The sequence below is a fragment of the Vigna angularis genome, chromosome 9, assembly GCF_016808095.1.
Source record: "Vigna angularis cultivar LongXiaoDou No.4 chromosome 9, ASM1680809v1, whole genome shotgun sequence".
Lineage (NCBI taxonomy): Eukaryota > Viridiplantae > Streptophyta > Magnoliopsida > Fabales > Fabaceae > Vigna > Vigna angularis.
The window spans coordinates 22328596-22343902 of record NC_068978.1 but is presented as its reverse complement, the minus strand read 5'-3'; the positions used below and the strand labels follow the sequence as shown (position 1 = coordinate 22343902).

The window sequence follows — 15307 nt, the reverse complement described above, 5'->3', positions numbered from 1 at the left end:
TATATAATTGTAAAAGGTAAAATGCTAGAATTTGTGTATGATATCTGTTGGGGGTAGAAGGAAATCTTAGTTCTTTTGCAAACCGAATCTGCAAACCGTAGGACGTCCGTTTACACTAGAGGTAAGGGAAGCAGTTTATTCAATTTAATTCTTATGTTTTTGACTATACTGCATGAACGTTCGTTGAGTTGTATGAAGCATGACTATGTGATGATTGATTATTTGATATGTGAAAATAACTGAGTTGATGTATGAGTATGTGAAATGGACTATAGTAGTAAGTATGAAATAATGAAGTATTATGCTGAGGAATGAATTTGAATATATGTGAATACTGAATAATAAATTCCCTATGATATTGAACGTTCGTCATTGAACGGTCCTTGACCGTTCGGTGTTTCTTATAAACTCTTTTGAGAGTGAATTCTTTCATTTGGAAAGAGTTCTAGTTGAGGACGAGCGCCTTCTTGTAATAGTACTATGTTTGAGCGTTCGGCCAAACATAGATTCACTTGTGTGTTACGTGAGAAAATGAAAATCTTGTAAACAGATATTTTGCATGTTTAGTTATTCTTCAACCATGTCCCCAATGTGTTTATCCCTATGATTATAAATTGTTCCTATTATAAATTATTGATATGTCTCAGCTCTCACTCCCATAATGAGTGGCGTTCAGTCTTACACCGAACGCTCATAAACCTTTTAATTTAGTTATCCTGATGAAACCGCGTTTGTCCAAACTCTGTAGAAATTTCGTTACTGTGTTCGGTTATTGACCGACACTTAGTCTTGGTATATATATATATATATATGTATATATATATATATATGAATTATTCTACGTCAATTCTTTAAAGGGCGTGGCACGTATACCTTCGCTGTCTCCAACCTAGAGTCTTCCGTACCTACTGTATTCTTCAAGTGTTGATTGTAGTTCACGAGAGTCAGTTCATTTAACTGATTCATGTTATAAGTAACGTTCGTTACATATTTTTATAGTTGTGCTCGATTTCTTCTTAAACTCTGAAAGTAACCCTTCAGTCTTATTTTATTCTGGAATGAGAGATTTCACGGTCTCGTTCATCTCGTTCGTCCTCATTCGGAAGAGGGCTGAACGTTTGTTATTTGACATTTTTGGAAAGTGTGATAAAAACGATATTAACGTGAGAAATTATGAAAGATGAAAAGTATATAATATGAATATAAGGTTGTGGATTTTGAACGAGCGTTCCGGGGAGGAACGACTTAGGATTGAATATTTGAAAGTGGTAAGGTATGACTGTGGTTATGCTAAGCTGTCGATTCATCCTGATGTTCCGTGAGTACTCGTCCTCACGTAGAGGAGAGTGGGTCATGTGTGGGAACGGCAGGAGGTCCTAGTCCTTAGGGTCACTTTGGACAGATAGGGCTAACCTCGGGTGGCAGCTGATGAGAATTTCAGTTACTACATCACCCGGGTGCATGAACGTCGTAGCTACACAGAATTCATACAGTCCGGACGATCAGTCTAGTAATAGGCCTTGTTTGTACAAGTATGTTGAAATGTATTTGATGTGTTTGAATTTGATAAACGTATGTTATTTCTTGAATTAAATTACATAAGTTTACCCTGTGTTTTCCTTGTGTTGTCTTGTTGTACATCCGTCTTGTTTTGCAATGATCATCCGTGTGGATGTGAGCAGATGAAGGGCGCTACTTGAAGAGGCGCTGGAAGAAGAAGTTTTGGAGGACGCGAACCTCGTAGATGTGGAAGTGAAGGCCGAACAGTAGGACATTCGGTTGTAGTTAGTAGTTTATTATGAAGTGACTGTTCGGTCACTTCCTTTCCCTTTTGTTATTTGACCGATCGATAATTGGACTTTTGTAAGCCGTTCGGTCATGTTTTCCTTTAATATTGTACAGTTTATTTTTGGCAACCCTATGTAAGGCCGTTCGGCCAAGATCGTTCGCTTGTTTAATATAAAATTGAATTGGTTTATCATTAAATATAATTAATTCTATTATATTGTTTTTACTGTATTTTTGGGATGTTACAAAAATTTAATAAAAATATTTTCCGTGAAAGTAAGATATAAAATAACTTTATCAGCAGTCTATTTTATTTTCAAACATTAACTACTTTTTATATTATATTTCTTTAATATCTTAATATTGATATAATTCGTTACTAAACAATATCACAATATAAAGAGTTCGTATAAATGCTTAACAACTATTATCTTTCTTTCATGTATTAAAAAGAAAGATAAAATAAAGAGACAATACAAAACAAATCAAATTAATTTGCAAAGCATCGGTAACATACAAATCCAAAAATTATTATAACATATTTTATTTGTGATAATTATATTACATATGAACAAATCTATTGTGGTTGAGTTACAAAGGCTTACTAGCTATCCACCTGCTGAACATGGCGTAACCTTCATCGGGCTTGTACTCAGGAGCTGTGTGTCCTGAACCCTGTAAGCAGAATAAATATTAATATATTTTACTTTTAATATAACAAAGAAACACAATCTTGATAAAAAAAATAGTTCTATTAATTTTATTTAAATTTCATCAAGTAATATTGTAATATAAGGAAAGAACAGTTAAAATATCTAAATTGGATGCTGATATCTTACCTTCACAGTTGCAAATGTCATTTGATTAGAGTATCTTCTTGTGTATCTGCGTGGAAGCCAAATTATTCACAAATATAAGACAGATCATTGTAAAGATTGATCTGCTATTTAGTTTTGCATATAAAATCAGTAAATATTTATCATATATGAATTAAAGCTAATGTTTGATTCTCACCCTGCAACTTGGTTTTCTAGAAGCCATGGCCTCCAATCTTCTACAATGGAGTAGTTCAGAGCTCTGATCCATGCTTGAGTCGACATGAAAGGAACAACTGCATCATGATCCCCACTGCCAACAAAACACCAAACATCCTTCACAATCTTCAAACACAAAAACATATGCAAACTAACTTTTCAAAACAAAACATATATAACTCTTCACCTATATATTAAAGAACGATATCCTTTCGCACTGAGATTTACATGAAAGGCGAAGCTACTAGAGATCTCATGCTCAAAATCACTAGTCCAACAACGTTCCCATTTACCCTTTGTTCCCTGCCATCAACATACAAAAACTTACCAACATTATTTATATATTTTAGCCTTTGATTTTTCAATTATTTCTAGTACTGTACTTATGTGGAAAAATATTTACAAGTAATTTATATTATCATAAAATAGTAATGATTTAGGAATATAAAAAAATATACGTTATGCATTAAAAAGTTATAAATTATTTGTTTTCAAAAATAGTTTTGGGGATAAATGATACAAAATGTATTTTAAAAACTCACTGAAAATTAATTTGTAAAACAATTTATATTATAGAGTCAAATAACCTATATATATAAAAATAAAATGTCAAACCTCTCGAATGTGCAGCGATTTGCGAACACTCTCATCATTGGCCCATTGAGTGGCAAGGAAAAAACCATATATCTACAACAATGTAAAATGGCGAAATCAAATTGAAACCATGGTGGACAAAAAGTTTTGAGAGTGCATTTAAGGTACGCAAGAATTACTTGGCATCTTGTGTCTAACTCTGTGAGACCAGAATTAAGAGAGGACTCAAACTTTTGAGTCAGAGATCTAATCCATGGACCTTCATGTTTCTTAGTAGAATCAGCTTTGCAATAGCGATCCAAAATGTTGAATGTATTGATTCCTGAAAGGCACTGAACATAAGAAACAATATTTATTATTATGGTGAATAAACTCATCAGGTATAAAAAAACAGAACACAGAATTAGGATGGTCATTACTTACCTCATCATAGTAGTTGAGATCTCTTAAACACAATTCATTTCTAAAATCTACATATATGTATTCTCCTTTACAATTTCTCTTCAGTGACTGTCCATACATGAGGTAAGAATCGATGTCATTTAAACAAGTTACTTTTGAATAAGTAGCATACTATTTTCGCATAATCAGCATACACTTTTAAACAAACAACGTATAATTTATGAATAAGCAACTTGATTTTATTAGTTATGAATTAGTCACTATATAAATTTTTGAAATAATATAAAGATCTACCACGATATCTCTGAAAATAGCATATCATGTATAACTGATGTTTTGTAATAACAAATTATTCCTATCATTTATGACTAATTAATATCATTCTCTTAATTTTTTTTAAAAGTAATTGTACATGAATGGTTGATTAGACTGTGCTTATCAATATAAAAAGGATGTCTAAATATTTTCACACACAATTTAAGTCAACACTTCAGCTTGGTGAGTTAAGAGAATAAGAGAGTTTGTGGGTTGAATTCCACTTAGCATGATATTAACAATAAAAAAAAAAGTCAACACTTCAGCAGTTGGGACAAACTTTACTCAAAATTACAATGCAAGTAGCATCCTTAAACAGAAGAAAAACACTTCCATTACCTCATAGAGTTCATCAGAAATAAGTCCCATTCCATGAGCAAATGGGATTTGGTCATTTTTTTCTTTTCCTGTTGTTATTGGGTTCCCTAACAGATATCCCTGAAAATATCTTAAGATCAATTTAGACTTCGGAGTGGTAACTGAAAAGCTATTGCTTGAATGACTTGGGGTTTTGAAAATTGAACTAAGTTGTTAAAAACTCATTCTCTGGAATTTTATTTTGTCTGTAGTAAATGTAGACAACCAACCTCTTTCTTGTGACAAAACTTGATTCACCTCTTGTTGATGTTTTCATACAATAAAGAATATAATGCAATTTATAAACTCAAATTTCATAAACGATATACTCAAAACCGACAAAAATAAGTAACTCGTTAACTACCTAAACTCCAAGGGATAATACATTCACTACGGCTAATTATCCATAACTGTTAATATATTTAAGTTTATAACAAACCCAACAGTAAAAGCACATACAGAGAAACTGATGGCAAACCTGGAGATTTATAGGTGGTTGAAGACCAATTTCATTTCCTGTTAATCAAAGAAATCGAAGAATAATTGCAAGATTTATTATATATGTGCATGCATGATAAGCTTTTTATGTGTTAGTTAAATGTAAAGTGAGATTTAGTTTGCATAACAATCTAGTACAATGGCAACAGAAAGAAGAAATAAAGAAGAACGTAGAAGACGACATTAAAACTATAGCGAAAAACTCACAAGATATAAGAAATTAGTAGAAAATATTAAAATATCAAGAAACCTTATAGTTAAACCAAGCCATTTTAAATTTCATACCCTTTGAAATTTCTTGAACAATGGCAGGGCCAGGTATGCCAGAATATGAATCAGCTCCCATGTAAAAGTCATTTGAAAGAAATTCGGGGTGATCAATCAGCCACTACAAAGATTACCATATATACGAAGATTGCAGTTTAATAAAAGAGTGATGAAAATTACTTGTTTTCAAAATGCTTAGGAAAGGGGAATCTAGTGATGAAACAAGCAAAACTCACGAAACATGATGAGAGTGACATTATAACATGCACAGTGAATGTACCTTCCTAAGAAATTGATGAGTATGATGAACTAACTTCCAGTCACTTCTATTAGCAGTGAGATTTTTTGCATACGAGAAGCCAGTTCCTAAAGGCAAATCTACAAAAATAATGCTACACACCTGTCAAAAGAAAACACAACAAAGAATTAGCAGCATGACATAACCTATTAAAATCAAGGATTAACAAGACCGTTCACAACTATGATTATTAATTTGTGGTTTAATTAAATTTTAATTTGACAGTAAAATTGGATATATTTAATTAAGGACGATATATTTAATTAAGTTCCTATTACTGAGTAATAAAAATTTTTACTATTTTTCAGCTTAGTCTTTATCAAGTCATCTTATTATCAAGTCATCTTACTCATTTCTCTTCACTAATTAATAAAAGTAAATTTTTTTAATTAATATAAAATGATATTACAATTAATTTAAAACAAAAATTGACTTATATTTATTTTTTCAAAAATAATAAAAATTACTTATGACTTCCAAAAATAACAACGTCATTTTATATTAACTATTAAACTTCACATTTATTAATATAGATTATATATAAGCAAAAAGAATGAAATAATGAATTAATTACTGAAAAATTTAAACAACAAAAAATCAGTTGAAAATAAACTTAATAAACTAAATTTTTTAATACCTACTCGTTTGAAAATATTCAAATCTACAAGTAAATTAAACCTTAATAAACCATAATTGTACGAAAATGAAATTAACTATGGGATGAAATCAAGGTCAAATGAGGAAGCATTATGAAATTTCTACCTTCGTCCAGGACTGTGGCCTCAAGACCAAATTTGGCACGTTCCCATCGTACTTATCTGTCTTGAATGCCAACGGACCTACACTACACATCCAATTGATTTAATATTTTGGTGAAGTTAATATTTGAATGCATTCATTGTCATAATTTTGAACTATCTGAAATGGAAATAAAGGTTAGGTAAAATAAATGCATTATAATATAGCAGTGATCGTCCCTTCAATTTCAATCCAACTCCAGTGTTTGTTATCAAAGAAATTAACTCAGAAAGTTTTCATCTCAGAATTACCTATTTGAAACTCAGAATTACCTATTTGAAAAGCAAGACCAGAAAACGAAGAGCAACCAGGACCTCCAGTTAGCCAAAGCATAAGAGGATCTTTTGCAGGGTCATTCTCTGACTTTATAAAGTAGTAAAACACTTGCATATCATCTTTTTCTCCCAATCCTATATACCTGTTCTTGCTTTATGTCTATCAAACCCAAATTCATTGAATCGTTGAAAATACGGTTCAAATCAGAAAAGGGAAAGTGCTGTTGCTTACCCTGTTTCCAGTTCAAATGGAAGAGGCCCTTCAAAACCGGGAAGCTCTTCTACCTTCGAACCAAGCTGAGATGATAAGCTTACGAAAAGTGGAAGAACAATCAGAAAAATAATGTTAAAATTGAAACAGATAACAGAAATCGTGTTCATCTTGGAAACTGTAGGTGATAACTTTAGGAAGCTGAAAAATGTTTGAATATCTAAATTATTTTCGTACAAGTTATCTAATAAATCTGAAATCAATAGAATATGGGATTCCCAAAAATCAAAATAGACAAAAACGACGTACCTACTTGTTATTGATTTGTTGTTGGAAGAAAGTCGTTATCTTTTATTTTTTTCGAGAGGCATCGGTTTTTCCATGAGGGAAACGATTTGATTATTAAATTATGGACCGCGATATTCCAACAACGCTTTCTTAACACAATTTTGACAACGCTACGTGTCGTCACCTGATTGGTTCGTTTAAAAATTTTTTTTTTTCAAAACCTATGACCGTAACTCTTATTTTGAGTGAAAATCCTAAAATACCCCTTTCCCTTTCTCTGTTCCATTTCAAACGAAGGTCCGTTCTCTTGAGAGAGGTCGAAGGTCACGTTTCGTGTCGCTTCGTTCCATTTGCATGGTGTTGTCTCCGGCCAGTTTCGTCTCCTGTTATCGTGAGGAATGGCAAGTTCCGGTGACGATTGTCCGCCGACGAAGGTAAGTGGTTTTCCATTCCATGTCGTAGCTTGGTTATTCTGTTTGGGCATCTCGTAGCATGCTTATTTGATTTCGGTTAATGTTTGGGGTTCGTATCGTTGTGTTGTGGTGGTTGGGTTATTGGGTTTCGTTGTTTTGATGATTTGATTTTGGTTTATGCAGTTGAGTGTTCGTCACTCTTTTTCGACAAAGTATATATGTACTTTGAACGAACGCTTGACAGACGAGAAAGGATGCTAAACCAAGAGGAAAGAAGAAACAAAAAAGAATTCGTAGAGAAACTTTTATGCGTGCCTTAGAGGAACAAGAATTTCTAATTGAAGAACTTAAAAGGAGGGTTGCAAATTTGGAGGCACAATTGGCTGAAGAGAAGGCAAGAAGGCAAAATAAAGATGACGTTGGACAAAGTGTGCCTCGTACAGAACCATCCGTGAACACTGGTTTTGTATCCCCTACTGACATTGACGGAAATGAACAACCTTTGAAGACGTATGTTAGGGTTGGATCACGAAGGCGTTACAAGGGAAGAGCACTTAGGACTCCATACACCGGAACCGTAGTGCTTAGAATAAAAAATGAGTGATCTGTGTATTTTAGTTGATGGAAAATGTTATTTGGAAAGTAATGATAACTGTAATCATTGTAAATAGATTAAGAAAACAAAGTTTAATGTATCCGATTTAGTGCAATGAAATAAAATTTGAGTTTTGGTTTGAATTGGTCTCATATTTTATTTATTCACTACCATTGTTATTATGAGTTGTGAGTTTGTGGATTTCAGAATGTGGTCATTTTTTTTGTCTCGTAAGTTGCAGGCTTGTTTGTAAGATGTTGGTGTTTGAGTGGTCATTTTGGATAACATGGTGACCAATGTCAAAACCAGTTAATTTGAAGGACAATTTCAGTGGTAAGAGAGGGTGGTTGGTGATGTGATGTGAGTCCAAGGAGTGTGGGGTGACCCCTGATCAGTTGGAGGAGCAAGCTCTGCAAGGGATGAGTGAGGGTGTTGAAAAAAGGGTCTGGTAATCGTTTACAGAATCCATGTAAACGATTACCCGAGAGAAAACTGGATTTTGTACAGAAAGTCCAACACAGGTACTCAGTCAGGTGAACTGGGGTCACCATTGGCCAAAAAGGTGAGTTTTAAGCACTTTTGCACTTTTCTTAGGCTGGTCCTGGTGTTTCAGTGGTGGGAAGTGATGTTTTGGCACCCCATGATGAAGGAAAAAAACAATGTTTATGAGATGAGCAACTTGGGTGAGATAACATGCTGTCAACTTTGACCTTTGCTGGCTATTTTACTGATAACTTTTCCCACCGACCTCCAAATGATGTGATTCTTTTTTTATTAGAAACTAGATTCAAAAATCTTTCCAATGACTACTAATTTGTATTTTTTGGACATCTGAGTTGGTACAGTTTATTCTTTCAAGTTAGCGTTTCATATATTTTTGCCAACTCTGACCTTTGCTTGTTCTTTTGCTCATAATTTTCTCCACCGAACTCCAAATGAGTTGATTCTTGTTTTGTTGGAATCTATACTCAAAGACCTTTCAACTTATGCCTTAGAAATCAAGTTTACACCTTTTTTGACACTGTAATCGATTACAAGGACACTGTAAACGATTACCCGAGAGAAAACTGGATTTTGTACAGAAAGTCCAACACAGGTACTCAGTCAGGTGAACTGGGGTCACCATTGGCCAAAAAGGTGAGTTTTAAGCACTTTTGCACTTTTCTTAGGCTGGTCCTGGTGTTCCAATGGTGGGAAGTGATGTTTTGGCACCCCATGATGGAGGAAAAAAACAATGTTTATGAGATGAGCAACTTGGGTGAGATAACATGCTGTCAACTTTGACCTTTGCTGGCTATTTTACTGATAACTTTTCCCACCGACCTCCAAATGATGTGATTCTTTTTTTATTAGAAATTAGACTCAAAAATCTTTCCAATGACTACTAATGTGTATTTTTTGGACATCTGAGTTGGTACATTTTATTCTTTCAAGTTAGCGTTTCATATATTTTTGCCAACTCTGACCTTTGCTTGTTCTTTTGCTCATAACTTTCTCCACCGAGCTCCAAATGAGTTGATTCTTGTTTTTTTGGAATCTATACTCAAAGACCTTTCAAATTATGCCTTAGAAATCAAGTTTACACCTTTTTTGACACTGTAATCGATTACAAGGATACTGTAAACGATTACCATAGTGTTTTTTCTGCAGATTGGGTCTGCACTTGTCCAACTTGGTCCCTTCAGTAAGAATGGCTTCTTTCCCACTTCTTGGGGTCACCTCCCATCACCTACCACCCTCTAATACCAGTCAAACATCAACACCAAGTAAATACAAGTGGACTTGTGCTTTAAAATAGCCAGCAAAGGTCAAAGTTGACAGCATGTTATCTCACCCAAGTTGCTCATCTCATAAACATTGTTTTTTTCCTTCATCATGGGGTGCCAAAACATCACTTCCCACCATTGAAACACCAGGACCAGCCTAAGAAAAGTGCAAAAGTGCTTAAAACTCACCTTTTTGGCCAATGGTGACCCCAGTTCACCTGACTGAGTACCTGTGTTGGACTTTCTGTACAAAATCCAGTTTTCTCTCGGGTAATCGTTTACAGGGATGCTGTAAACGATTACCAGACCCTTTTTTCAACACCCTCACTCATCCCTTGCAGAGGTTGCTCCTCCAACTGATGAGGGGTCACCCCACACTCCTTGGACACACATCACATCACCAACCACCCTCTCCCACCACTGAAACACCTAGACCAGCCTCAGACAGGTGCAGAACTGCATAAAAGTCACCTTTTTGTCCAATGGTGACCCATGTTCACCTGCCTGACTACCTGTGTTGGACTTTCTGTACAAAATCCAGTTTTGTCTCGGGTAATCGTTTACACGGATGCTGTAAACGATTACCAAACCCTTTTTTGAACACTCTAAGTCATCCCTTGCAGAGCTTGCTTCTCCAACTAATGAGGGGTCACCCCACACTCCTTGGACTCACATCACATCACCAACCACCTTCTCCCACCACTGAAACACCTGGACCAGCCTCAGACAGGTGCACAACTGCCTAAAACTGAGCTTTTTTTCCAATGGTGACCCTTGTTCACCTGGCTGACTACCTGTGTTGGACTTTATGTACAAAATCCAATTTTCTCTCGGGTAATCGTTTACCAGGATTCTTTAAACGATTACGAGACCATTTTTTCAACACTCTGACTCATCCCTTGCACTACTTCGTCCCCCTACTCATCACGGGTCACTCCACACTTCTTGCGTTTACATCAATGACCAACACCCATCTCCCCACTCAGAATTTGATCAACTCCTTCCCATTAATTACCATTAATTTTACTGAAAATGGTCTCGTACTCTTCAAATTCTTATTATAATGCTGCGTTCATTTTTCAATCACTACTTTTGTCATTATAAGTGAGATTAACACAAAGTAAAAATGATAGAGTGAGAGAGCGAGACAACGACAGCGAAGATGGAAGCTTCGAAGACGAACGACAGAGCGAGAGAGCGAGACACAATATGGAAGGGTTGAACGAACTTCTTTCCCACCCTAAACCGCCCAAACCCAATTCTTTAAATTTTACCCTGAAAATCCCAAAATACCCCTCACCCCGTAACCCTTTCTCTATTTTATTTTCAAATTATTTATCCAATGCAGAGCTGACACGTGGCGTTGTTAAATGTGTGTCAAAATTTCGTTGTCCAAATAACATTTTCCTTAAATTATAGGCTTAATTACAATTTTGTTCCGAATTTGATTGGTCGATTCAATTTTGTTTATTTTTTTTTAATTTAGTTTTCTTATTATAGTCTTTATTGATCTTGTGTAGAAATTTGAGTAAATGACTTGTACTTTCATGAGAACAAATCATACAAGAAAAGAAGTAATTTTTTGTACATGGAATAAATGTTTTAAACGTTGGTAATTTGTTTAGGCATATTGCGTGTTTAAAACATTTTGACATATCTCAACTCATTGATAGAAACATCATTTAGGAAGAAAAGTGTTTAATATATGATCTTTAGATGATATAACACGTTAAGCACTTATTTTATAAAATTGTTTGTAAGTTTCATTACATGGTTTAACAACTTTTCCTAAATGACTCTTTTCTTTAAATGCTTATTCGATCAACACTATTTAGATGTAAAAAATGAAGCTTCGGTGTTTGTTAATGGTACACTTAGAAGTTTCCTTTTTGTTAAAATAGAATGGCTTAGTTTCTCACACCAAAAGGGAGGGGTGTGAATTGGTGAAGTGTAAAAATATAAGGTTTCAAAATCTATTTCACAAAATAAGATGTTTTTACACTTTTCTTGAATCGCAAGTTAAAAGATATGCAATGTAGCAGTAAACTTAATCGAATATACTGATAGCTTAATCGACTTAATGAAAGAGTGTAGGGATCAGAAAATTCAAACGTTGATTTTTATACTAGTTCGATCAACCTGCCTACATCCAATGTCCTTCCAACCACAAGAACCAAATGCACTATAAAGATCAAAGTTTTTACAACAAGACCAGCAGCAAGAACACCCTATTTTGTTGTCTATCCTTTTTAGGTACCCTCAAAGTCAAGAACATCGTTCTTCTTCCTGCAAACACCACAAGAAATTCAAGCCAATCTTCAAAGATTGCAAATCCTGATTACGCAAAATACACCCAGTTGTGCAGATTGATCACACATTCAAATCAGCAAGCCTTGCTTCTCAAGAAACCTCGAATCGGTGATCACCATAGTTAATCTTGGTTCTTTGAGCTTTTCCTTTCTCTGTAAGATCACACAAATTTTTGTAAAAGATATGAAAGTGTCAAATGCACAAAAGTTCTTACAGAATTCAAATCAACGTCAATTTATAGTAATACACACATCAGACAAATTTTAATCGATTTAGCTACTAATGTAGTCGAATACATCTTGCAATTATAACAGACTAACATCAGTCAAGCTCATTAATTGAATGCACATTTAATACAGTTGACTTACAATAAATGCTTGGTCAATATATTTAAAAATATGACCATTAAGACAGTTATGTCAAACATTCAATCAGTTTTCAAAATAACAACCAACTTAGTCGAATACAAATTGCATGCAATCGATTAAGAAAAATCACTTAGCACATTTTTGAAAACTTTTCTCTTCAAAATAACTCACAACACACTTGATAAAAGTTTGTGCAAACACATGAGTTTTAATTGATTCATCCCATAATGTAATCGACTTAAAACTGTTGTTTTGCTACACATTAAAGTTCAACCAAAGTGCTTGTGGTTTTCCATTTCCAAAAACTTATGTCATGCATACACATATAAAATCACATATTAAACACAGTGATATACAATGAACAACACAATCATGTTCACAAATATGCTTATACAGATTTATCACAATAAACAAAAGCATATAACATGTAAGCATAGAACATGTAACACAAAATACTCATGTGTTATTAATTATGTGTTGTCATCATAAAAAACACAGATATCACTGAGATTGTGGGTTCAGCTAAATCAGTGCTTCCCCTATCAACAATCTCAACACTTTTGTGAAAAGTTTGTTGTTAAACATTGTCTCAAGATGATATATGCTAAAAATGTTGTTTTCACAAAACATTACTTAATAGACAATTTATTTTGATAAAATGCTTATTTCATTTAACATTGTTTGTTAAACTTCAAAACAAGAAATGTTGGACGGTCTCGTTTCTTTAGACGATCTTGTCTTAACATTTCGTACGTGTCACATGTCAATTGGTGTAGTTCTTAAATTTTATTTTTTTATTTATTTTTTAAAAAACAAAAGTTGTCATATGTTAGATCATGGTTGTGCCACGTGACAATGATAGTGTCATGTGCATTGTTACTGTCACATGAGAGAGTGTTTGTTTTTAATTTATTCTTCATATTTATAATTTTGATTCAATTTAGACTTCTTTTTTTAGTATAGCAATTTGGTCTCTCTCTAATTTAAGACGAAATTAATAATTAATCTTAATTACAAATTATATATACATGTTAAAATATTTTGTGATTATATATAATATCACTCCACCTAAATATTGAGTGTCGAGTGGAGATAGAGATTTGAGTGTCACTCTTCCTATTGTGCGAGGACTTAAGAGGGTTGGATGTCCTACCCAATGGTTTTGGCTTGTGCTGAGTATAGTGCATCGGTGCGAGTAGTATCGGTGATTTTACTCGTTAGTCCTTGAGAAATTGGTGAGATAGGTTTGAACTTGCAATGGAAGACAACTCGAATCGTTTGTTATTGTGAATAGGTTATGACGACAAAGTGCAAGGAAACGACATTGATTTATGAATGGTTGGTTGTGATGTTACGTCAGTGATGAAATATGACTCCATGGTTATTTTATTATGTGATTAATATGAATATATTATGTTATATGTTGTTATTTTTCTGGTTACTCACCCTTGCAAATTTATGGTTGTGGTTTCCATTTATAATGATCCTACTTGTACGGGAGTAAATGGTGTTCTTGATAAGACCGGTTTGAAATAGCTAACAGAGAGCTGGGAAGTTTAAGTTTGGGGTTTATTATTATTTTGTTACATTGCTTTAAAGTTTCTAGACTTGGTTTTTTTTTTATGTAAAAGTGACGTTTCAAGACTTTTACTTTTTTATGGACAACGTTTATAATTGTGGTTTTTGCTACCGCGATATACTTAATAAATTTTTTAAATAAAGAAAAGAATGCTTTACGAATTGTGATGAGAAAAAAAAATTATACTTGTGACATTCCGTCAGGGGTGATGATAGTGTCATGTGCATTGTTATTGTCACATGAGAGAGTGTTTGTTTTTAATTTATTCTTCATATTTATAATTTTGATTCAATTTAGACTTCTTTTTTTAGTATAGCAATTTGGTCTCTCTCTAATTTAAGACGAAATTAATAATTAATCTTAATTACAAATTATATATACATGTTAAAATATTTTGTGATTATATATAATATCACTCCACCTAAATATTGAGTGTCGAGTGGAGATAGAGATTTGAGTGTCACTCTTCCTATTGTGCGAGGACTTAAGAGGGTTGGATGTCCTACCCAATGGTTTTGGCTTGTGCTGAGTATAGTGCATCGGTGCAAGTAGTATCGGTGATTTTACTCGTTAGTCCTTGAGAAATTGGTGAGATAGGTTTGAACTTGCAATGGAAGACAACTCGAATCGTTTGTTATTGTGAATAGGTTGTGACGACAAAGTGCAAGGAAACGACATTGATTTATGAATGGTTGGTTGTGATGTTACGTCAGTGATGAAATATGACTCCATGGTTATTTTATTATGTGATTAATATGAATATATTATGTTATATGTTGTTATTTTTCTGGTTACTCACCCTTGCAAATTTATGGTTGTGGTTTCCATTTATAATGATCCTACTTGTACGGGAGTAAATGGTGTTCTTGATAAGACCGGTTTGAAATAGCTAACAGAGAGCTGGGAAGTTTAAGTTTGGGGTTTATTATTATTTTGTTACATTGCTTTAAAGTTTCTAGACTTGGTTTTTTTTTTATGTAAAAGTGACGTTTCAAGACTTTTACTTTTTTATGGACAACGTTTATAATTGTGGTTTTTGCTACCGCGATATACTTAATAAATTTTTTAAATAAAGAAAAGAATGCTTTACGAATTGTGATGAGAAAAAAAAATTATACTTGTGACATTCCGTCAGGGGTGATGATAGTGTC

At 33.7% G+C, this 15307-nt stretch overlaps 1 protein-coding gene across 7 annotated transcripts; it reads right to left on the bottom strand.

Annotated features, from left to right (window-relative positions):
- Window positions 1-2251: 2251 nt before the first annotated feature.
- Window positions 2252-7231, bottom strand: LOC108346660 (serine carboxypeptidase-like 11). Of its 7 annotated transcripts, none has more exons than XM_052868778.1 (15): window positions 7147-7231; window positions 6859-6936; window positions 6624-6786; window positions 6316-6392; window positions 5536-5655; window positions 5274-5376; window positions 4969-5006; window positions 4473-4571; window positions 3840-3926; window positions 3596-3748; window positions 3438-3509; window positions 3010-3125; window positions 2803-2916; window positions 2628-2673; window positions 2252-2463 (listed from the first exon to the last, which is right to left on the bottom strand). In XM_052868778.1, exons 3-15 carry the CDS (start codon window positions 6739-6741, stop codon window positions 2380-2382), a joined length of 1227 nt encoding a protein of 408 aa, XP_052724738.1. In that variant the 5' UTR covers window positions 6742-6786; window positions 6859-6936; window positions 7147-7231; the 3' UTR covers window positions 2252-2379. The 7 variants fall into 7 exon arrangements, with proteins under 7 accessions (XP_052724738.1, XP_052724735.1, XP_052724736.1 ...); XM_052868775.1 differs by having other exon boundaries at window positions 6624-6769; XM_052868776.1 differs by having other exon boundaries at window positions 6624-6769; window positions 7151-7199.
- Window positions 7232-15307: the final 8076 nt, after the last annotated feature.